Source organism: Eptatretus burgeri, chromosome 15, assembly GCF_056783735.1.
Source record: "Eptatretus burgeri isolate ZD-2024b chromosome 15, Ebu_testis_v1, whole genome shotgun sequence".
Classification (NCBI taxonomy): domain Eukaryota; kingdom Metazoa; phylum Chordata; class Myxini; order Myxiniformes; family Myxinidae; genus Eptatretus; species Eptatretus burgeri.
This window is the reverse complement of record NC_140975.1, coordinates 42,406,864-42,429,912: the sequence shown is the minus strand read 5'-3', so window position 1 is coordinate 42,429,912 and position 23,049 is coordinate 42,406,864. Positions and strand designations below refer to the sequence as shown.

Genomic DNA, 23,049 nt, shown 5'->3' with positions numbered 1-23,049 from the left:
TTCACAACTTATTCTCGATGCGCATTCGAGCTATTTCCCATTTTCGCACTGACACTGATGAACACTTGCTTGGGATTTTAGGAACGTCTGAATGAATCGTAAACTCCATGTATGTAATTTGTGGATTAATTGAGATTGTCCATGTTTTCTTGGATTTTCAGCGTTGGGTTGTTTAGTCACGGTCAAAAGGCCCATATTCACCAAATCTCTTGCATAATAATATCTACCAATGTGATTTAGTTGAGGAGGGAGAGGGTGATGTTGAGTGCTTCATCCCAATTTGTCATTGTGCACTCAATGACCAGGTTGACTGTTAAGGGAAACAATTATTTGACGTTGGATGACGAGCCTTGGTGTACGGCCACCGAACATCTGGTGGGGGCAACCCAGTGCCGTGATCACAGCTTGGACCTTTAATTCAGCATCTGGACGTGTGGTGCATGCGTGTGTGCGTGCGTGCGCCCCTTAAAATTGCATATTCCGAAGCTACAGCAAGATCTAAAGTTGGATTATTATTTTTAAGCATATATGAAAACAGCAAAACTGGAAAGAATAATAAAAAGAACTTATTACATTAAAAAAAAAACTCTTCATAATAATCGTCATTTTATATTTACAACTCGCAAGGGTACCCGGCATTGCCAGCATCCACCCTTTCCCTCTCCCTCATCCTTCCCCCCCTTGGAGCTCTTTGCGGTCCGTATGGTCTTCATTAGGCTAGTGGCCAAATGAGGTTTCGGGTGGCATACCCCTACTCAAGGTAGAACAAGTCACAACCTATTTTTTCTTGAAGAGGGATATTTGGGGAGTTAGAAAATCATGGTTGTGAACCTGAGATCATTGCACAACATTTTGAAAATCACGTTTACATATGTACCACTGCAGACTGCAAAAATGGATTTAATCGCCACAGATTTTGGCTCATATTGGCTCATATATTTGTTAATACTGGTGCTACAAACACAAATTTGGTACCAAAACGTGAGGAATGATGACATATATATCTGTAGAAACCATTTGTGATGTAACTTTGTGTGACCTACAGGCAAAAATAGTGGAATTTTACTCAACAAATCAGCTTCGGGTTTACCAATAAATATCAACTAAACAATTAATTTCTTCATAAGTATTTGAGTTGTATTACTACATATTACATCAAAATAACCCTATATCATTCTCCTTTTTAGAAATATAACTCATAAAGATAAATCAGTTGAATTAATCGAGTTATTATCGAAACCATATGTCACCCCCCCTAAAAGTAATCGACATTGATTAATTTATAATACATGTATATGCATTAACCAAACAAGAATGATCTTAAATCCAGTTGCAGAAAATCAATTTTGAGCTTGATTGCCTTTTTATAAAACTACTGATATATAGTTATCTTTAACTATTTCATTTCAGACACTTGTGCTGACAATTGATCTGCAATTATGGATCTGGAATCACCTGTTGTGAAGCATCGTAAAATTGACACTGACCACTACATCATATGCTTTAAACCCCTCAACCCTAAAAAGCAAGAAGTTGTAAAGAACCCAACATTTAATGGTTTGAGTGCAATCTTCAAAGCAAGTCAAATCAGAAAAGATGACGTTTACGAAAGTATCTCGCCTTTGCAACAAGACATATTGAGTCTTGATTTGAAAGTATCATTCCACAAATCGTGTCGGGCCAAGTATACCAGCAAGTCAAATATCTCCACATCCAACCCCAGTGAGAGTGACCAGCAACCATGCACGTCTGCGGCAACAGAACACACAAGAATCAGCAGAAATGAAACAGCTGGGTTTGACGTCAGGACTAACTACTTCATTTGTGGAAAATCTAACACTTCCAGAAACAAGCTTGCACCGGTATCTACAGGAACTGGACAGTCCACCAGAGAAAAAGTTCTGGCAGCAGCTGACAAAAGACAAGACAATAAAATACACATGCGCATGCTTGCCTTTCCAGATTTGTTCGCCTATGATGCCAAGTACCACAGGTTATGCTATTCACACTATATTTCAGAAAGGAACATCACTGCTGCAATTCGTAAATCAGGAGAGGAAACAATGGGCACATTACATGATGAAGCTTTTGATGAACTGAAATGTTATCTGGAACAAACTGTGTTCTCCAAAACTAAGACAGTGACAACCCTCGTTCATCTGAAAGATGAATACGTTGAACATTTGGTTTCACTGGGTACCACGAATGCAGAACAGTATAAAACTTGGAAGTTGAAGGAGCGATTAACTATATATTATGGTGACCAAATAGTCTGTGTAACATTTGATCGCCACACTGACATCATATGCTCTTCTTCTGTGACCTTATGTGATGCCCTGAGAAAAGCCACGATTCTGCAGAGCATGACTGATGAACCAGAATGTGAAGACATCCCGTCTGATGTACCATCAACCACAGATAGTGAAATGCATACTTTACATGCTGCAGCTGGTATCCTGAGGAAGCACATGGCTGATATCGAGCATGCTGGAAATATGTATGCACCTGTCGAGGAAACAGATATTCAGCACTGTGGAGAATTTGTTCCTAATACACTCTACGACTTTATTCAGTGGTGCACCAGTGAGAAATCACACACGAATGTAACCAGCTGTAGTGATTAAGGTGTTATGAAGAACAACCCGAGGACGATCGCCATTTGTCACAATATAATATCACAGAGCCGTCGAGTGTACTCCACAATAACGCTTGGTTTAGCCTTGCAGGTGCATCATGAATTGGGAAGCAAGCATCTCATTGACATGCTTCATGAATTAGGATACTGTGTGTCCTATGATAAGGTGAGACGTTTCCTCACGTCTGTGGCTGTTGATCAAACTGCCTTGGAGGATATTTACATCCCCAAAGTTCTTCAATACCTACGCTGCACCGACGATGACTGTAGGCAGAGCAGAACATGTCATTGTATCTCTGCAGGACTGACCTGCACTGAATTCTGCTCGTGTAGCGCAGACGATTGTCCAAATGTTGATGATTCTGTTGTCTTTGACGACAGCACTGATGAAGAGCGTGACTGAACTTTTAAATGTATTACATGTATTACTTCATGTCATAGATGTACATAAGTTACAGTGCATGTTATGAATTCATTATCGTCATATGTGAAATAGCTTATATCAACATGATGTCTATAAAAGTCACTTTTACAATTGTGTCAGAATCTTAAGTCAATTCTTCATGTTGCATATCTGCTTCGGGATTTCTATCGGTCAGCATTAGTGAGGCGACATATGATTTCAGTTATAACTACATCATTTCAGTGACAATTATATCATTAGATATATTTTTCAAAGGGTAAATAAACTTGGATTATGTTGATGTATCAAGTATGACTGCAAGTCCAATATTTTTGAAGTAATTAATGTTTTTGTTGATATTTATTGGTAAACCCGAAGCTGATTTGTTGAGTAAAATTCCACTATTTTTGCCTATAGGTCACACAAAAGCCTTTGTTACATCACAAATGGTTTTTACAGATATATATGTCATCATTCCGCACATTTTGGTACCAAATTTGTGTTTGTAGCGCCAGTATTAACAAATATATGAGCCAATATGAGCCAAAATCTGTGGCGATTAAATCCATTTTTGCAGTCTGCAGTGGTACATATGTAAACGTGATTTTCAAAATGTTGTGCAATGATCTCAGGTTCACAACCATGATTTTCTAACTCCCCAAACATCCCTCTTCAAGAAAAAAATAGGTTGTGACTTGTTCTACCATGGGTAGGGATTTCTCACAATTTTAGGCCCCTTTTTAATTTGGCCACTAGCCTACATGGTCTTATGTATCTTTGGGGTCTTCAATGTCTTAGTCTTTGTGGTCTTCTGGGTCTTAAAGGTCTGCAGGGTCTTTGGGTCAAAAGCATCTTCGGGGGTCTTACAGGTCTTTCAGGATTTTAGGTGTCTTTGAGGGTCTTAGAGGGTCTTTGGGGTCTTTAAATGCTGAGGTGGTTGATGAAAATATGCTGCGGACAATTCCCGGGTAGGACTTGTCTGTGTGCCAAATGTGGTGGTTCGTGGCTCAGCGGTCTTTGCCAAAAAAAGCGAACATACAGACAAATTTTAACAACATAAATTAAAATTTTAAATTTTAACAACATAAATTAAAATTTTAAATTTCAACAACATAAATTAAAATTTTAAATTTTAACAACATGAACATACAGACAGATGACAAATTTTACTTATTATATTTTGTCTCAACAACAGATATTGAGCCCTCTACCACCTATCATGACCATTCATACAAGTTTTGAGTGACAGCGTATCATTTTCATTGGCCTTGATGATTCACAGTGACCAACTCCAATAGCATTGATGCAGGTTGATGAGCAGATTAAACTTCAAGTGATTTTGAAGATGTGTGGTCAACCAGAGAGAAGGAATAATTTTTTTTTTTGAAGACTGGCAATTTAAAAAACGAATAGAGAGGGTGTGCAGAGGAATTGCCTCGCAATGGAACTTGCTCAATGAAAATCGAGTCAAAATTCAAATAAATCTACTCTGGGTTGTATAAATTCAAAAGATTTACAATCTTCAGAAGATTTAATGTTTTAAACTCAAAAATTACAAATCTTTAACGTTCACTAACTAATGCCAGCGGACGAGAAGCCCAGTTTAACGTCCATCCATGGGACGGGGTAGTCATTGATACAACCACGGCACCTGTCTGCTGAACCACCAAACTGACAGTTTATCGTCGGTTCAAGAATCGAACAGTTGAGACCAGGGGTTCTCATCACAGGTGTAATTGGAGAGTTCATCGGATACGATATCCCCACACAGTTACTTCAATTTTAATAAAATATTGATTTTAACGATCGTTAAAAAAACAAAATCTGAAAGTTTAGTGCTATTGAAGTGCGGTACTGTAATCCAGAAGCAGTCCCGAACAGCACCATGATACATCATCCCCATCAAACCTGTATTTCAATTGACATACTGTGAAACTGCAGGTTCTTGTAAGTATTTACAAGGTGATTTGTGTTCTACAGTCTTCAAATATATAATTTGATTTATGTAAAAAACATTGTAAAAATCGTATAAATTAATGATTTCTGGTTTTACCGCCATTTTACTCAGTGCCGATTACACCAACCCCAGCTAAGACGTTACATGAGTTATTCGTGCTTGTTGTTTGTGTCCATTATGACATCCTTAAAAACAGTAATTTTCCTGTTTGGAATGATTTTCAATTTTGTTGAACTGCCAGGTAGACAGACAAAGGAAAGAAATTGTCTCTCCGCTCTTCGCACGTGCGGTCGTGATGAATTCAGAGCCAAAGTACTGCTAAACAAAAGACTTATCTTCCGATTCATGTTCAAGAAGTAACATTTTATTTAAATAAATTGTTCCTTGATCGTAAACTGATAAGACAGATGGACAGAATGACGGACCTGGAGAAATTGCTTAACCCCGCTTTTCGCTTCGAGTGCGTGGGGTAAATACCCCCATGAGCACAATTTGGGATATCCAGGAGGTATTAAATGGAAACTCGCTTTCAAATCAAAAATTGGAAAAAGAAATCTCGCTTTCAAATCTCTCACCACAATTTGGGAGAATGTTTTAAGTTCGTGTTGTGAAAGCGAGAGAATATTATGACATTTCATCCTTTGATTCTTTTATTAGTCCCCTCCCGGTTTTACCGGAGGGGACTATAGGTTTGCCTCTCCGTCCTACCTGTGGATTTTTAGAGTTTTTCCCATGCCTTTTAACATATTTAACTGATACTTGGTACATGGCTTTATTTTGTTAAGTTACAGAACAAGTTCGAGTTTCAGAAAGTTTCATCAAAATTTCGGTAATCTCCTTTTTGGACTGAGAAAATATCACATCTGTATGGGACATGCATGGCAAAGCAATTCTTGCTCTTGTTCTCTATGCTAGCCACCAAAGGTCAAGGTAAATTTGTGTGTGGTATTAAAGAAGAGTAGGCAAATTATTGTTCCCTGACTACTGCTTGGGAAGGTGAAAGACCAACCACCGAAGAGTAGTCTTAATTGCCAGAAGACAGCTATGGCGGCTCTGAAAGTGTGGGGAACCACAAGGGAAAGCCTTTTCGACACGCAGAAGCAAATTATTATTCAAAAATGTGGGAGGGCGGGGGGGGGGGGTATTGTAATCGGCTCCGTCTGTACATCTGTCTGTCGCGCTATCTCTTCCTAAACATTTGTGCAAAAATTCACCAAACTCGGTAGTTATGATCAGCACATTGCAAGAGGGAGCGGGATCACACGGTCAAAGACCGAAAAATGCAATTACGGGAACATTTTAAATGCAACTTTATATATGCAATCAACATTAGGAGACATGAAATATGTACGATTTTTTTGGGGATTTGACCCCGGGTTCATTCCCGAAGGATGGGGACTTAAGGTCACCGAGGGGAAAAATTGGGGGGAGGGGGGGGGAAATGAACTCAAAATTTGATATTGGGTCTTTCCTGGTGGAACTTTTTACCATCTTTCAACTTTCCTTTTGGTGCAAAGCATGGGGATTTGCGCTGATGGCAAATGCCACCGACTTGGCTCGAGTTTATTTTTCAAAACACCTTCATCGAATCGACCCACGGGTAGCAGCACCATGATCGATCTCCACTTCGGCCACGAGTGTTCCCCGTTCACCAGGTCCGTTTGATTGAAACAATCGATAGATGTTGATCCTGCAATGATTTGGTCCTGTTGTCACGCATGGGTGGATCATGGCGCGTCCGCAGGAAACATGCTCCGACCGACTCCACTTCCTCGCTTTGTTTCACACACTCGGCTGCACAGCCGATCCCACATCGTTACGTTTGGCCTTTCCTCTCCGCTTTTCCCCTTAGTTTCCATTTCCCAAGCATCTCCCTAGTTTCCTGCCCACCACGTACTCCTGCTTCTGTGACCATGCGCACAAAGTCTTCGCTCGGTGCCCACGGTGTCATGCGAGGAGACTAGAGTGACGGACAAATTGATTGACAAAGAGTGTGCATAGAGGGACACGAGAAGAGTGAGCTAAGACATGCGTAATAAGCGTCCCGCCTGCCTGGCGCTTCTCGCTTGCGTCCTTGTTGGGGTCGTGTTACGACGGGAGACCGCGAGAGGTATCAAACCACATGCGCTGTCGCCATATCGCACCGCATCGACGGGGCATGGTCTCTCCGGCTACATTGCGGAGCTTGTGGGTCATTCACAAAGGGACATACGGCTCAAAGAGAAGGACACGGGTTGGCTTAAGGAGCAAGATAACGGGGGGAAACGCCGGGGGGGCCAAAAGCTCCGAGCAGCGGACATCATGATTGCAGTCCGCACCTCACGCAAGTTCCACCAGTCACGCCTTGCGCTGCTCCTCGCCACGTGGATCCCGCGTGCACGGGTACAGGTATGCGCTCGGGAGCGAGCGTTCGTGCGAGTGTGAAAGTAGCGGAGGAGTGTTCCTCTCATTATTATTATTGGTTCATGAGCGCCAGCCAGAGTGACCACTATATTCGTTACGTCTGTGTGTCTGTGAGTCTGTCTTGTCTGTCTGTCTGTCTGTGTGTCTGTCTGTCCAGAGCATAACTCTGTGGATTTTGATCCCATCTTAATGAAACTTGGTTATGTGTTCGATATCAATGTCTAGTGTTTTCCTGGATGAGGGCGAGCTACGCCCATTGTGGGTAGAGCCACGCCCCAAAAAAGAGCCATTTTTAGGGGGTAGTCAGATTAAAAATCTATCTTCTCCCAGGGAATTGATTGAATGGAATGAGTTCTTCGGTATTTAAATAGCAAAATGAATTATCTAAAACTTGTTGTCCGATTTTTCATTTTCTTCCCAAGGTCAAGGTCACAAGGTCAAAAACTTAGAAAATTGCGAATTTTGACATAAAAATCACACGACTGCTCAAACTTTGAGAGCTGGGATGACAATATTTTTTTATGCATAATTTTGAGGTCATTCCCAACCTAATGTCTTGAAACCATTTTGCTCTATCTCGAACACCTTGCCCGTGGCACCCCTTCAAGTTTGTTTTTACGCTGATTTCATCAAAGTATGGATAATCCGAGGAGTGCGAAATGCCATATAGCCTATATGACGTTATATTGTCCCTGGAATGTTCCAGAGGAAGTTTTGCACCAAAGGTCATAATCCTTGACCTTTGACCTTTAAAGGCCACAAAGGTCAAATTTTCAAAGTTGTGGGAATCGAACCGGGTTTTCAACCTTCTTCGACGAACTAACTCCAATAAGCTATAGCACGTATCCTGTTTACTTATTTCAATGTCCACAACGTTGTTTTGTGACCTTGAAAGGTTATGCAAAGGTCAAATTTTGAAAGTTGTTGAACGAAACTGGGTTTTCGACATTTTGCAGCTAATAACCTGTCGCTCGTACCACATCATGTTGATCATTTTTATAACTTGGTAAAACATTATCACATTGTCTCATCCTTGACTTCTGAAACAATCTACATCATCAAATACTGCTCGTGAACCATCGTCGTCTTCAGACTTGTTATTGTTATGATTATTGTGGGTGAAATAAATGTAATACTGTATGTAATTGCAAGCGGGTGAAACTAACTATGAGACATTATTATTTCATATTGGAAAGGTGTTGAAAAATTCTCCGAACGTAAAACGAGTCTTCAGGTATCAAAATGCCAAAAATATTTTCTCACTGATCAGGATATGGGATAAGGATGAAAAGAAAAGTTTCTTTTGAGCGATTGAATCAAGTTAATGGTCGAAAATTTAAACGATCAGTGAGCGGTGTGCAGTACATGGGCTGGCAGGAGGGCCTAGAGCAGGAGGGCCTAGAGGTAGGCACACTCACCTCCAAGATGTTTAACCTGGGTTCGAATCCCGGCCGAGGTATAAACTGTCATCCCGGTGTTTCACAGGCAGGGTGATTAATCAATGTGTGTGTGTGTGTGTGTGTGTGTGTGTGTGTGTGTGTGTGTGTGTGTGTGTGTGTGTGTGTGTGTGTGTGTGTCTGTGTGGTCTCTCGGATGGGCGTCGGCATCCCATCTGGCGGCATTAGTTGGTGACGTTAAAAATCCCACGGTGTCCTTCGTGAAGAGTTGGCAAGCTATCGCCGGCATCCTGAACAAATTACAAATTCCTGCCAGAAGCTGAAGTCCAATGTCAGGCCTGGCCAGCCGGTTCATGAAAGACTCGGGCCAAGATTCTCCCGATAAACCTCACAAGAACATGGGAATAATCTTCTTGTGTATGACAGCTTGGCTGCCGGGTAGCTATCATTTTGTTGGGGGCACGACGATGCCGCTGATGCTGTGCCCCTATACCGGTACACTGGTACTCATTTCACCAACCCTCAGAAGGATGACAGGTTGAATCAACCCCATATGCTATTAATTCAGCAGCCAACGGGACTTGAACTCAGGACCCCAAGATCCCAAGCCAGCCACCCTAACCACTAAGCCAACATCAAGTTTCCCATGGGAACAATCGTATCCATTAAAGAAGACAAAGAGGGAACGGTGTGCAATATTTGTATTTATTGATTTATTTATTGGTATACTGTACAAAATCAAGGCTCATGGAAGGAATGGAAAAAGGTGGGCTTTTGGGCGAGGGTTAGGGGCTGGACAGTCAACTGCTGTCTTGAAGACCTGGAGGGAAGAATTATATTGAAGAGAATGTGGAAGTTGCTTTCACAGGTGAGGAAAAAAAAGAGGAACAAATGAGTGGAGGTGAGAAATGATTTTTGGATTTTGAGAGTTTCACCACAAGGGGGTTTCTGGTAGACTGTGTGTGTCCTGCACAAACCGAGGGAGTTGAGGGGGACACAGAAAGAGCAGAGGGTGCAAGACCAGAAAGGACGTGGTGGAACACAGAGACCACCGACCTGTCTGCGATAGGAAAGTGATAGAGATAGAGGCAGACCCATAGACTCAGATTCATCGTGGGAGATTCTAATGATCTTGAAGGCCTTGGTCTCCATGGCATCAAGTTGAGCAAGATGGGAGGCAGGGGAGCCAGCAGCCGAGAGAGGAGAGCAGTGTTCCATGAAGCTACGGATGAAGGCCTTGTACGTAGGTGGATATGAGTTCAGGTGTGCCAAGGAAGAACTTTGCACAACTGACTTTGGAGGCCAACTTTGAAACGTGCTTTGTCAAAGAAAAGAAAGATCATGGCTGATCGGGAGACCCAGGAGTTTGAACGACTCCATCCTTAAGAGGATTATTAAAAAAAGTTGTGGAAGGGGGGGGGGGTAGTGGGTGGAGAGGGGATTGCCAGATGGTCCTTTCAGAGAGAGATAGTGAGAGTGTGAGATTTGTGAGGATTGAAAGACGTATTTCAAGTGTATCAAGACCCGAAGAGACGGAAGAGGATGTTGTCCTCCTATCTGAAGGATGTAACACCAAATGTATGAAATGTTGAACTTTTATTCTTTTTTTAAGACACAAAATCAGACGGGATTCCCATTTAACGTACATGAGAGGGACACATTGATGAACCCCCTGCCTGCGAGACACCGGGATGGCAGTTTATCGCTGGGACGAGATTCGAACCCAGGCTGGACGGCTCGGAGGCGAGTGAGTGTACGAACAGGGCCGGATTTAGACATGTGGTGGCCCCTGGGCAGCCTTCAGTAGTGGAGGCCCACCCTACCTTAGAATACTAAAAAGGTGACAATACATATTTACAGTCATCCAAAAAGTATATTTTTCAAGAACAAAGAATCTGAACTTCCATATAAAATAGAGAATGAGATAAGATGAATATCTTATATCTGTTCCACTAACTAACAACTACCGTTGAGGCACTCACAAATACATTTTTCCTTACAATTTTTTTTTCATGAAATATGTGGAGGCCCCCTGGTTGTGGTGGCCCCTGGGTAACTGCCCAGCTTGCCCATGCCTAAATCCGGCCCTGTAAGTACGAACCTTTCGGACATCCTGACAGCCCTCTAGAGCAAGAACGGATCCAAGGAGAGGGCGCAGGGGGTGTGCAACTCCCCCCCCCCCGGACTTTGCACATGTTTCTGTTTCACTTTTAAACAAAAATATATTTTCACCCTCATTTTTATGCCCAAACTATGTAAAAAGAACACCCCAGCTCCCATTTCCATTTTTCCAGCAAACACACAGTACCGCAATCCATGCAGGGCCCGCCACATGGTTGTCAGCAGTGAGGCGTGTGTGTGTGTGTGTGTTCACTGTGTCAGGTTCTCAACACCATCGGGTGGACGAGTCCACGAACACGCTCGACGAGGGGTGTTGAGAATGACGCGCACATATCCTGTACCAGCATATGCCGATTGCGCGTGCCAATGCCAAACACAACACCCCTCTTCGAGCGTGTCAGTGGACTCGTCCACCCGATAGTGCTGAGCGTCGACGTACGAACTCGGTCAATGCTGTCCCCGTACGGATAAATCGTATCGGTTTTATCATCGCGTCACTAACTTTGCCTCAAAACAAAACGAGTGATTGTCATGGAAGGTTCGAAAAAAAAGGAACATTACCGACTTGTTTGAGTCTGTCGGTACCACAGACCGTGTTAGAACTACTGCACAGATGAGGCGCAACAGGGTGGTATCTCCGGCCCTCACGAACATACACCATGACTTTCCCATATATCCCGACATGATGTGTGTCACATTTTCATTCGGAAACACAAGCATCGCATCCGCCATCCGATATTTGATCTCTTTTGTGGGGAGAACCCCCTGCACTCAACCTCGGTCCTCGGCGCATGGCGGTGCTAGGCTTCACCCAGTTCAGTCGGACAACGCCATCATTTCCCACTCAGGGTGTGCGCTGTGCACAGACCTTTCACCTCAGGATCGGTTGGGAAAGTTTTGCGCTTTGGCCCATTCGTCATCGCGAATCTGCTGAACTGTTGGGCCGAGGAAGAACGCAACAAATTGCAGAAAACTGTGGGGAAGAGATTTAGGCCATCAGCCATGGCTCAGAAAGTGCCTGAAAATCAAGTTTCGTTCCACTCATCGGGGAGGGGGGGGGGGTAGACAAAACCTTGATAATATGATAGTATATATCCAAATACATATGTAGCCAAAAGTTCTCCACTCAAATAGCTGCAGTCATTGTGTATTTTCATCTTGAAAATCGATGCATTCCCCGCATTCTCTCATTTGAATTTTCTCCACACGGATCACGCGTGGGCCACGTGACGCCTCGACAGCCAATCGATCGGCTGACATCGTATGCAAATTACGTCAGACTGTCACGTGACCAGCTAAGTTGTCCAAGATGGCAGCTGATCGGCGATTTTTGATGAATATGGCCAGTGAGGATGCTCCCCCAGTGTATTATTCACCAGGACAATGTAGCGAACGAAGAAGTCAAACGTTTTACGTGTGCAAGATGGGATTAATGGAGAGAAAGTGTCAACAAATGGTTCGTCTGAAACGGTCACGAACGATGTTGAGCCGAGAGTGCCGGCGCGGGAGGACCAACTTCGATCATGGGCCGATTGTACCCGGAGTGCCGGTGTAAATATTTCAAGCTACCCCCCTTTCAAGTTACCTCCCGGTAATCTGAAATCGATTTCAAGCTTCCTGGGGTATTTCCTTGTTCCTGATGGCCTGATTGAAGTTCCTTGTTATGAAATTGTGAATAAAGTCGTGTTTGTTGTGGAAAAATGTAAGCATCGGTTGTTACAGGAATTTTTAGTGGTCATATGAAGTGGTTGTTGTGAGTATGGTATAGTTTGTTGAGCAGAATGAAGGTCTGAGGCGAAATGGCGATTGAGAATTGACGTGCAGTTTGGAATGGAAAATTGGCGTGCAAATGCACCTATTGTCAGTTCAGGTCAGATTATATCTGTGACGTGCTACAGGTACCATGCCAAGCCGGACTAACCTGTTTCATGGTCGGGTTGTCGGTGACTAAACCGTCTCCCCCACCAGGTTTCCTGGTTCGGAGGGTACATGATATGGAAACTCAGCAGGATTAAAAACATAACCTGCCAAAGGGTGGAGGAGCTCCTTGTGAGCCAACGGCCATCCATAATCTCGTGCCCAACTGTATCTGCGGACGTCCTCCTGCAGTTGGGTTACTTTTTTATTTTTAAAGAGGTTGGTGGCAGGATTTGCACTCCGGCCACCATAAAACCCTGAAAATCCACTCCGTGGGAGTACCTCCTGTGCAGCTGCCCTCCACCGGGCAGCTCACTGTATGACAGGATTGGGGCAAAGACTTCGAGACCCCCACTCTTTGATGATAGGAGGAAAACCATGGGGTAACCTTCCCGGGTCAGATTGCAGTAGTATGTGTCGGTGGTGCTGAGGTGTCATCCACCAGATGGCAGTCTCCTTGGGTTAACCTGAGGCAGTCCCTTCGAGGGATGCCTGGAAGAAGATGATCAGAGAGGATGATCATATGATCCCTAAGAGAGGATGATCACCTGTCTCTGTTATCAACTGAGCTCAAGTGTTTGAACATCGGTAATGCAGCACTCTCCGAGGTTCGGAGACCGGATAGTGGTGAGATCATGGTGGGTGGTTACATCTACTATTGGTCTGGTCGCTCTGATGGTTACCATGCCCAAGGAGTTGCTATAGCTGTGTCCAATAAGCTGACTCCAATGATAATTGAGGTAACACCAGTCAATGAGTGTATTGTGAGACTGAGGATTCGTCACTCCTTGGATGTCGTTTCCCTGGTCTCTGCATATGATCTGACTGAGGCGAGTGATCTCACCGTGAAGGACGCATTCTATGACACGCTCGAGTCTGTGGTTGGTCATTGCTCCAAGGGAGATACTTTTCTAGTCTTGGGGGATTTCAATGCATGGACTGGAACTGATAGGGATGGTTATGAGACATGTGTTGGGCCTCATGGGTCTGGAACTGTGAACCAGAATAGCACTAAATTCCTTGACTTTGCAAGAAATCATGGACTTAAGGTGTCTGGTTCATGGTTTCAGCACCCACAGGCTCATTGTTGGACTTGGTATTCCAGCGCTGGTGGTGTGGCAAAGGAGATCGACCATGTGCTCGTTGATAGTCGCTGGAGGATAATCCAGAACTGCAGGGTCCATCGGAGTGCTCAGTTCCTCAATAGCAACCACAGGCTTGTGGTTGCAACTCTGAAGTTCCAGAATGGTACCATCCCAGCCTAGGCAGGATGTTGGCAAGCTCAAAGATAACAGGGTTGCTGAGGATTTTGTGAACAGGCTGAGTCGGGATTTGGGGGGGGGGGGGGGTCTGGGTGCTTTGGGGAATCCTGAAGAGTGGTGGAGTGCCTTCAAGACCACCGTCCTTGATGTTGCCGGTGGATGTCTTGGAACTCATCATTGGTGGGAAGAAGAATTTTGTCTCTCAAGTGACACTGGATACCATTGAGCAGAGTCACAGGGCCAGGCTTAATGGTAGAGCTGAGCTGTTCAGGGAGCTGAGGCGTAAAACTGTACGTGCGCTAAGGGTGGACAAGGAGGCCTATGTGCGAGGAATCTGAGAGGGGGTAGAGCATCACCTGTGGTCAAGTGATTCTCGTCCTGCTTACAAGGGAATTCATACTTTGAGTTCCTCTAAGCCCATCCCTCGGTGTTTGCACCTTTGTCAAGATCCATCTGTAAGTACTGTATATTGGTACTATGGTCTTTGTAATCTTCAGCATCCAGAAATTCCATTTGGTGTGAAAGTATTCATTACATTAAAAACTGTTTGTTTGGACGAGCTTTGAATTCATTCATATATGACCTGTGGGAAACCCATTTTAGCAACTTGAACAAACATGACCTTACAGTTAAACTGCTTTGGTAGCACCAATGCTCCAACCGTTAGGACAACAAAAAAGGATGGAGTTAAACCAGGCTCCTCTTGTCCAAAACCCAAGACCGATTTGCCGCACTCCAGCAACCTCACTCATATCTTCATTTTTGCCGACAAAACACTTGCTCATCTTTCTCCTTCTCCTTTCCAGACAATTGTGTTCACCGATGGTGAAGACAAAGAGCTTGAAAAAACATCAGGTACACTCTTTTCCTACTTTACAAATGATAAACAATACTTATGAAAATAAAAGTCAATAAATCCATGAAATACAGTACTGTGCAAAAGTTTGGGTTATTTTCACATTTGTGGTCCTATTCCCCATTAAATATTTGTGCGAAGTTAGAAGTGTGCAATATACAAGAGGTAGATGATTCAAATTTCTGTGAAAGTCAATTTAATATCACAGTTACCTTCAACTCTAAAGGATATAAATTTAATTAGGAAATTGAAAAAGTATTATTTTTGCTGTATATATTATATTATCATGTGCTTATTTGGTTTAATGGTGAGGGTGGTGGCTTGGGATCCAAGGATCCCGAGTTCAAATCCCACTCGGCTGTTGAGTTAATACCAGGTGGGGTTGACTCTGCCTGTCATCCTTGTGAGGTTGGCAAAATGAGTGCCAGCTTGCTGGTATCTTGTGTCGGAGTGGTCACCCGTCCAGTATTGTGTCCAATAGCCAAGGAGACTGCTTCAGCAGCACCAACGCTCTGCACAGTGTATGGTCCTAATGGATGGATGGATGGAGGTGCTTGTAATATCCACTTTCCAAAGAGAAAATATGCAGGAAGCTGTTTGTATATTTTTGTATAGTAAATAATAAATTATTGAAATAATCAACAGCAGTTACCCAAATGCAAATTACAAGAAAACACAATAAAAGTTACAAATTAGTGAGTATGTGAAATTAGTTTTCGTTAGCTTGTTCCCTTGCTTGAAAATCTAAGAATGGGTTCAGAATGGCACCAGGGAAGCAACTTTCAACAGAACAGCGTGTGAAGATCCAACCTCTGTGAGAAGAAGGGCACACAATGAAGAAAATGGCAGAAAAACTGAAGATCTCCAACGGTGTAAGGTACACTTTGCAACACTTGAAAGAAACTGGCTTTGTACAAGACAAGAAAAGGCCAGGAGGACCCAGAAGAATCTCCTCAAGGCAAGACAAGTACTTGAAGTTGCTCAGTTTAAGCGATAGAAGACAAGAATATCTGCAATATAGTCACAACCTGCAACACAGAATATTTTTTTTGCCTCCTCTGTCCACTTAACCCCCTCATCCTTGCTGTTATATGGCTCAGCTTACATTCTCTAATCTGTCTCATTAACCTTGTGCCATATCTGTACCGTGTACCCATGGGGGGTGTGTACGGGCTTGTTTAAACCTTACTAATAATTTTTATTCGACATGTGATTATATTTTTTGGGGTCTATCATTGTGATTAACACTCGATGCAAACAAAGCCAATGAAAATGTGACACAACAAACCCGGAGGAGTGCATAATCATCAGAGGCCCACAAGAAAACCAAGATGGTGGCCATATCATTTTGTCTGGGTGCCATGGTGGGTGGAGTCACACCACTAATGTGGGTGTGGTCTGGCAGCTGTCTGACCAATGGGTGCACATTTCAAAAATCTACCCCAAAAACAGCAACAGCAGCAGCAGGAGCAGCAGCAACAACAGCAACAACAGCAGCAGCACCAGCAACAACAGCAGCAACAGCAGCAGCAGCAGCAGCTGCAATGTGGAGCTCTTGTGGACCTGCACTACGTCATAGGTGAAAACCAAGTCAGCAGCTGACAAATGAAATGAGAGCAGGCCTGAAAATTAACATCTCATCCAGCACTGTGCACAGATGGCTAATTGCAGTAGGTTTCCATGGCAGTGGTTCAGCAAAGAAATCATTGCTGAGACCACAGAATAAGGTGAAAAGATTGAAATTTGCAAGGCGACACCAAGATTTGGTGACTGAACAATAGAATCGGGTACTCTGGTCTGATTTATCGAAGTTTCAAATTTTTGGACCCAAGATACGCCGGTTCGTACACTGAAGACCTGGAGAACGTTCTGACACACAATGTTTGCAACCTACTGTTAAACACAGGGGAGGCTCTGTGACTGTCTGGGGTTGTATCCCAGCTTTTGGTGGAGGAAAACTTGTTAAAATCAATGGAATGCTCACAAAAGAGAAATATGTACAAGCAGATACTGCAGCACCATGCAGTTCCTAGTGGAAATCATTTAATCAGAAGATTTATTCTCCCACAGGATAATTATCCAAAAGGCACTTCTAATACCGCATAGTAAAACAGTATTTGGGGAACAAGGTTACACCTGGTGTGCTCCAAGTGTTAGAATGGCCACCCGTAGTCCGGACATGAGTCCTATCAAGGTCATATGGGACTACCTGGCAATAGAAAAGAGCAAGAGGAAACCAACTAATCTGACTGAACTGTGGAATATATTACAGGATATTTGACATAATAATCCTGGAAGAGTGACAGGAAGATTCAGTCGTATACAGGAAGCATGTGTAAAAGAGTGATTGCATTCAAAAAGGCAAAGGGTGGACATACAGAGTATTGAATGATATTGTTGCGGTTCTCGGAACTGCATGCATACAACAGATAGGTGTCCTGAGACAGTTATGCCATTAATATACGTGCAGATAGACCCCTTCCTTTTGTTTAGTGGGAAAACAAGGGAGAGCGTTAACCCCTGCGTTGCGTTGAGGTTTAATAGTTCGGATTATTAAATCATTTTCTCCTTTTATTGCATCCCCACTCTTTTTCTTTTCTTTTCTGAGGTAAAATCCGCCATGTGCGCTAGGTGCTGGACTATCGCTTTGAGCTTCCACGACAACCCACGGTACCCTCTGCCTGCTCGCCCCTCGTGACGTCTACCATAACCCTGCATCAACGTATACCCAAAACCAGACATGTGCGGCGAGTCAAGTACGCTTTGGCGGTAAGGTGGGCAAAACTGCCGCGCTGCCATAAAGGATCCGCTGTATCCACTGTATCCGGAGTCTCGTTTTCCGGGCGAACCTGAAACCCGACAGGTGCGGCAAGTCACGTACGTGGGCGGGGTGCACCAACATCTACCCGAAACCTGGCCCAAGCTGGCGGACCACGTGAGACGTCGGAGCCAGTCGGAACGTCCGACGCGGGTGATGACGTTGGATTCGGCATGGCCCCTCCCTCGAGCTTCGGGCTCCATAAAAGATGTATAAATTCTTCCGTCTAGTGATGTTGAGAAGTGTGTGTTCGGTGTGGGTGTTTTCACAAGCTGTTCCTGCTTCTCGACTCCGCCCACGTCTCGCCTCGACGAACCGCCTCCTGTTCCTCGTCTCCACCCACCCGACCTCGACGAATCGCCTCCTGCTTCTTGACTCCGCCCACGTCTCGCCTCGACGAACTGCCTCCTGCCGGGTCCCACCTACTGCTCCACCCTCGCACTCTGGACTCCGCCCTTCTCGACTCAAGCTCCTTCAGAACACGATCTCCACAAGTGCGGCTGTGGCCAGGACAATGCGACTATTGTCGGGTACCGCACCACGGAGCATCCCTCCCCGAAACGCCCAGGTACCGAGAGCATAACCTCAACCCCCTCCCTGGCTGCAAAAGTCCCTTTTCATTGGGGTTTCTTTTTCTGTGTGTGTGTCTGAGTGTGCTGGCGCCTGTCTGTTAAGTAAGCCTGTCTAAGATCCTTATTGTTGTTACTGTTAATAATCTCGCGTCAAGTCTGCACTGTGTCCGCTTTCGTTTAGTAAGTTGCTTGTATTATTGGCGCACCCCACACCTCTCTCCTCTTTCCCTGCGTTACATACCCAATAAATCCTTGTCGTACCACATGCTTTCCTTGCTTGCTGTTATAAATAATTGTCATGAGGAATATTCCCAGCTCGTCTTTTCTCTCATTGGTCCAGCATGGTTCAAATCTAAGTTTAGCCGGGTCTTTATTCCCAACGATCCGTTCCTTCTAGCCGGTACGTCCTTGGCAGTGTCGCTCGGCTGCATCCGATCCGGTAAAGTGATCCGATCCGGTAGAGTGATCCGGTTCGGACAAGGCGTACCGAAGGTGTGGTTCCCCGGTAATCAAACCACGTGGTTAATTAGGTAACCCGATTCCATAGACGGGAGGACCCTAGGTCACGCGGTTGAGTTATTGGCGTCCACAGTCGGTTAAGCGACCCGCCGCGTCACGGAATTATCCATGAGCGACGGCCTACAATTCCGGGGAGTCTGGTGGGAATCGACCTAGCTTCCCCCACATAGTGGTCTTCTCACCCGACCCCGCCGGCCCACAACAATATGGTAAAATGACACTTTTCTTGTTATTTACTTGAAAAGTTTATTTCACACACATTTATAGAGGCTGTTAATTTGCAATAATAAACACATTATGACTATTACCACTGATAATTTGATGAATTTACCCATGTGAAAGGGGAGGGAGATCCATAGCTCGAGTGTGCTAAGAATAGTATTGACAGTGTGATCATGTAGGTTAGATTTACTCTTGTAACAGAGAATTTATAAGAGTAAGTTGTCTTGTAAGATGTGCACTGAAAAGGCAGCGATCATTATAAAGCAGATAGAGTCAGATTGTTGTGTTAAACCTCCTTTTTTCAGGCAAGGCCAAATGAGGACTTGTGGCATTTAACACCAAAAGCACACCAGAAAGCGCATTGTGCTTTATGAGGAACGACCATTACAAATGTTTATGCTGGCAGGCTGCACAAGCCATGGGGCAAAGTCGGCTGCGGAGCCGTGGAGGAAGGTGGAACACTTTTGTTCAGGGTCATCCCGCAGGGCTGGATGGGCTAGAAGACGGCCACACCCACAAGCAGTGGGCGGTCAAGGAAGAGACTCACCATGCATGAGAGCGATCCCAGAGTTCACGAGGGCCAGTCCCTCGCCTCCACCGCATAGCTCCTGCTATCTGCTGTTCAGAGCCACACCAGCGCTATGTGCCAGCAACTTGCACACCACTGAATCGTGCCTGCCCAAGCCCTCGCTTGCCTCTTTGTTGTGCGAATCCTGGTATTTGTTGGCACCATTAGCGGGTTTGGCATTGTTTTTCTTTTTGTACACAAGATTGCATGTCCCTTTCATTCGTATCTGTATCCTTTGACCGCCAGATCAGGACCATTTTTTGAGCGTTTTGTCTATCCTTTTCCCCAGATACTTTGTAAATAGCCTCTCCCCTCTTTTTTTATATGATAAAAGGCACCATGCATGCGTCCGTCCATCTTTTTGTAACATTCTATTCCACCCATTGGTTGGACAGTTTGCCTGATGCCACCCACAATTTCAACCTGAAAAATCATGCAGCTCCAATGTTGGGGCTTACTGCTGTGCAAATGTTTACTGCTATGTGAAGCCAAAGACATCTTTTGAGCTGTCACATTCACAATTGCCATGCCCTTCCTATAAGTTTTCCCTTCAGTTTAAAACGACCAAAGCGACAGTTAAAAAGATTTTGAACTGATAGGCGTCATGGTTCTTGTGAAGATAGGCCTCAGCGATCGAGATCTGGGAGAGGATTGACGTCTTCGGGTTGAGAGCGGGTGGGTTAAGACTTGTGGTTAGGAAGCATAGGTTGAGGATTCGGGCCCAGTTGCAGAAAATTCCCTCATCCTTAAGGAAAGATTACCCTTAAGGTCAGAGGTGGGAGGGGTGCTGGGTAACTCCCCTCGGGCCCGGATCTAATATGGGTCCATAATTATTCCCTTAATTTTTACCAGTAAACTTTATTTTGTATGTTTCTAATTTCCCTTAAGCATGGCATGTGTTTCCAAGGACGAATCTCCCAAAAGGTTGTTAATTTTTTTTGAAGGGGGCCCTACATCTAGTATTGCCCAGGGGCTCATTCTGGCTCTTGTTGGCCCTGCTTAAGGTACACCGTGATTCCCTTTGCAAAGGATTTATTTGAGGGCTGTTGCATAAATAACCTTTTGGAAATCCTCGAGTAAAGATTTCCATGAGGTTGAGAAAATCCTTCGGAGCCGTTGCTATGCGAGGCAACCAATCAGATTAGAGGTAGGGAGAGGTATCCGAAAGCTAGATGGTGGCGAAGCGATCTACAAATTGGCTTAAGGAAGAGACAGAAGCACGAGTGGAGGTTTTTCTCAAGTAGTATAGCTTTAGTCATCATAGTAGTAGTAGTAGTAGTAGTAGTAGTAGTAGTAGTAGTAGTAGTAGTAGTAGTAGTAGTAGTAGTAATAGCTTTATTCAACCTCACTTAAACATTCAGACATAGAGAAAAGAGAAATGGCTGCAAAATAGTGCATTGCAATATCATTAAATTGCATACAAAAGCCACATTATAACAAGGGACAGATGAATTCACAAACGGACTTGATTACTGCAAACCACAAAGATTAAACCACCCCCATTATACATATGACAGATAAACAATTATGGAAGAAAGTGCACTAGAACAACCCATCTCCTGCACATACTTAGGAATGACAAGGAATACAAACAAATTGCATTATAAAATATCATTACCATAAGGCAGGATAGACACTATAGGAGGGTGAATACAGCAAAAACTAGAATGGCACTGGATAGAGCACATAATTGATCCAATAGATTAATAGAACATATCAGGCCCAACAAATATATCATTTTTGGTCCTATCTCTCAATGGTGAAGATTCACTTTAAAAATTAAATAAATCTCGTATCCAGATCTGGATTCGGATCTTCACCAAAATCGTGCTGTGCATCATTTTGGTCCGATCTCTCAATGGTGAAGAATCACTTAAAAATTATCAGATCCGGATCTTCACCAAAATTTAATCAATTCAATTCTTCCTTGTCACAAACCCAACCTGTCCACCAAGTTTCATCCGAATCCGTCAACAACTTTTTGAGATATCGTGCCAAATACAGTATATTAGTTTTTGGCCCTATCTCTCTCAATGGTGAAAAATAACTTTAAAAATTCTAGTAGTCGGATCCAGATCCAGATCATCACCAAAATCTAATCAGTTCGTCCTTGTCACACACCCAACTTGTCCACCAAGTTTTGTCCAAAGCCATCCACAACATTTTGAGATATCCTGCACACAAACAAACAAACAAACAGAAAGGGGTGAAAACATAACCTCCTTCACCTTCAGTGAAAGATGTAATCAAGAGGAGGATGGGAAAATAGGTGAAATAGCACATCACTTGGTGCAAACCATCAATACATCCATCCATTGGGACCATACTCTATGCAGAGCGTTGGTGCTGCCGAAGCGGTCTCCTTGGCTATTGGGCACAATCCTGGACAGGTCACCACTCCGATACAGGATACCAGGAAGCTGGCACTCATTTTACCAACCTCGGAAGGATGACATGCAGAGTCAACCCCACCTGGTATTAATTCAACAGCCAAGTGAGATTTGAACTCAGGATCCTCGGATCCCAAGCCCACCACCCTAACCATTAAGCCAACACCAGGCATAGGTGGAAACAGAGATGAGGTAAACATGAGAAAGGGGGAGAAACCAGGGTGAATGTGATTAAAGAAGGGAAAAGGAAAACTCAGCCTGGGAGCTAGGCTGTATAAGCTTCAAATAAATAGAGAGTTAAAAAGTATGAGCTACCTGAAACCAAAAGGCAAGGACAGGTGTTCTCATGCAAAATGAATGTAAACATAAAAAGAGGACAGCAGCTACATTGTATATCAAATCAATTAAAATCATCATCAAAATCAGCAAGTAGTGTTAGTAAAAAGATATACATGTAATTTTTTTTCTACGTTAAAAATCTTAAAAGAAGATGTAATTAACAAAAAGAAAGGAGGGGGAAAAAAGTGGAGAGTGCACTGAACATTATTCATTAAGAATGTTAACAAAGTATGTTACGGCATTGCTTTTGTACCTTTTGGTTTTACACGTAATTTGTGAAAGTTGAGATGAATTTCTGAGAGAATTGTGTCCTATCCTTCCTGAGGTCTGCAAGCCAATGTCTAAACTCATTAGATGTTAGCAATTGGCCTGTGAATCCCAGACAAATTTCAACTTATGCTGTTTCAAGGTTGGAATATCACACGACTGGAGGGCCTCGTCATAATCACTTGTAATTGTCCGAGAATGAATCGGAGAGCCCTTTTCTGAACCTGTTCCAATTCGTTACTTTAGCAGATGGTGAGACCAGCATTCCAAACTGGAATAGCATATTGTAACAGTGAGAGTTTGAGTTTTAGACCACTCGGCTCAGTCGATCCGTCTTTACAGAGGCAGTCTGATGTGACTGTGTGAATATCATATCATTGAAATAATCCAAATCTTTGTACAG

General features: G+C 43.7%; 1 protein-coding gene and 1 pseudogene across 2 annotated transcripts in view; both read left to right on the top strand.

Annotated features, from left to right (window-relative positions):
• The first annotated feature begins 1,439 nt into the window (after positions 1-1,439).
• On the top strand, positions 1,440-3,038 carry LOC147012041 (uncharacterized; annotated as a pseudogene).
• A 3,745-nt stretch (positions 3,039-6,783) lies between these two features.
• The window catches only part of LOC147012040 (beta-1,3-N-acetylglucosaminyltransferase radical fringe-like), a 45,337-nt gene continuing 29,071 nt past the window's right edge, over positions 6,784-23,049 (top strand). Inside the window, exons 1-2 of one of the 2 annotated variants that reach the window (XM_085858109.1) lie at positions 6,784-7,377; positions 14,902-14,950. In XM_085858109.1, coding sequence (XP_085714235.1) covers positions 7,024-7,377; positions 14,902-14,950 — 403 coding nt within the window. In that variant the 5' untranslated portion in view covers positions 6,784-7,023. Of the gene's footprint in view, positions 7,384-14,901; positions 14,951-23,049 lie in introns of both variants that reach the window. The other variant, XM_085858108.1, reaches the window with a different exon arrangement.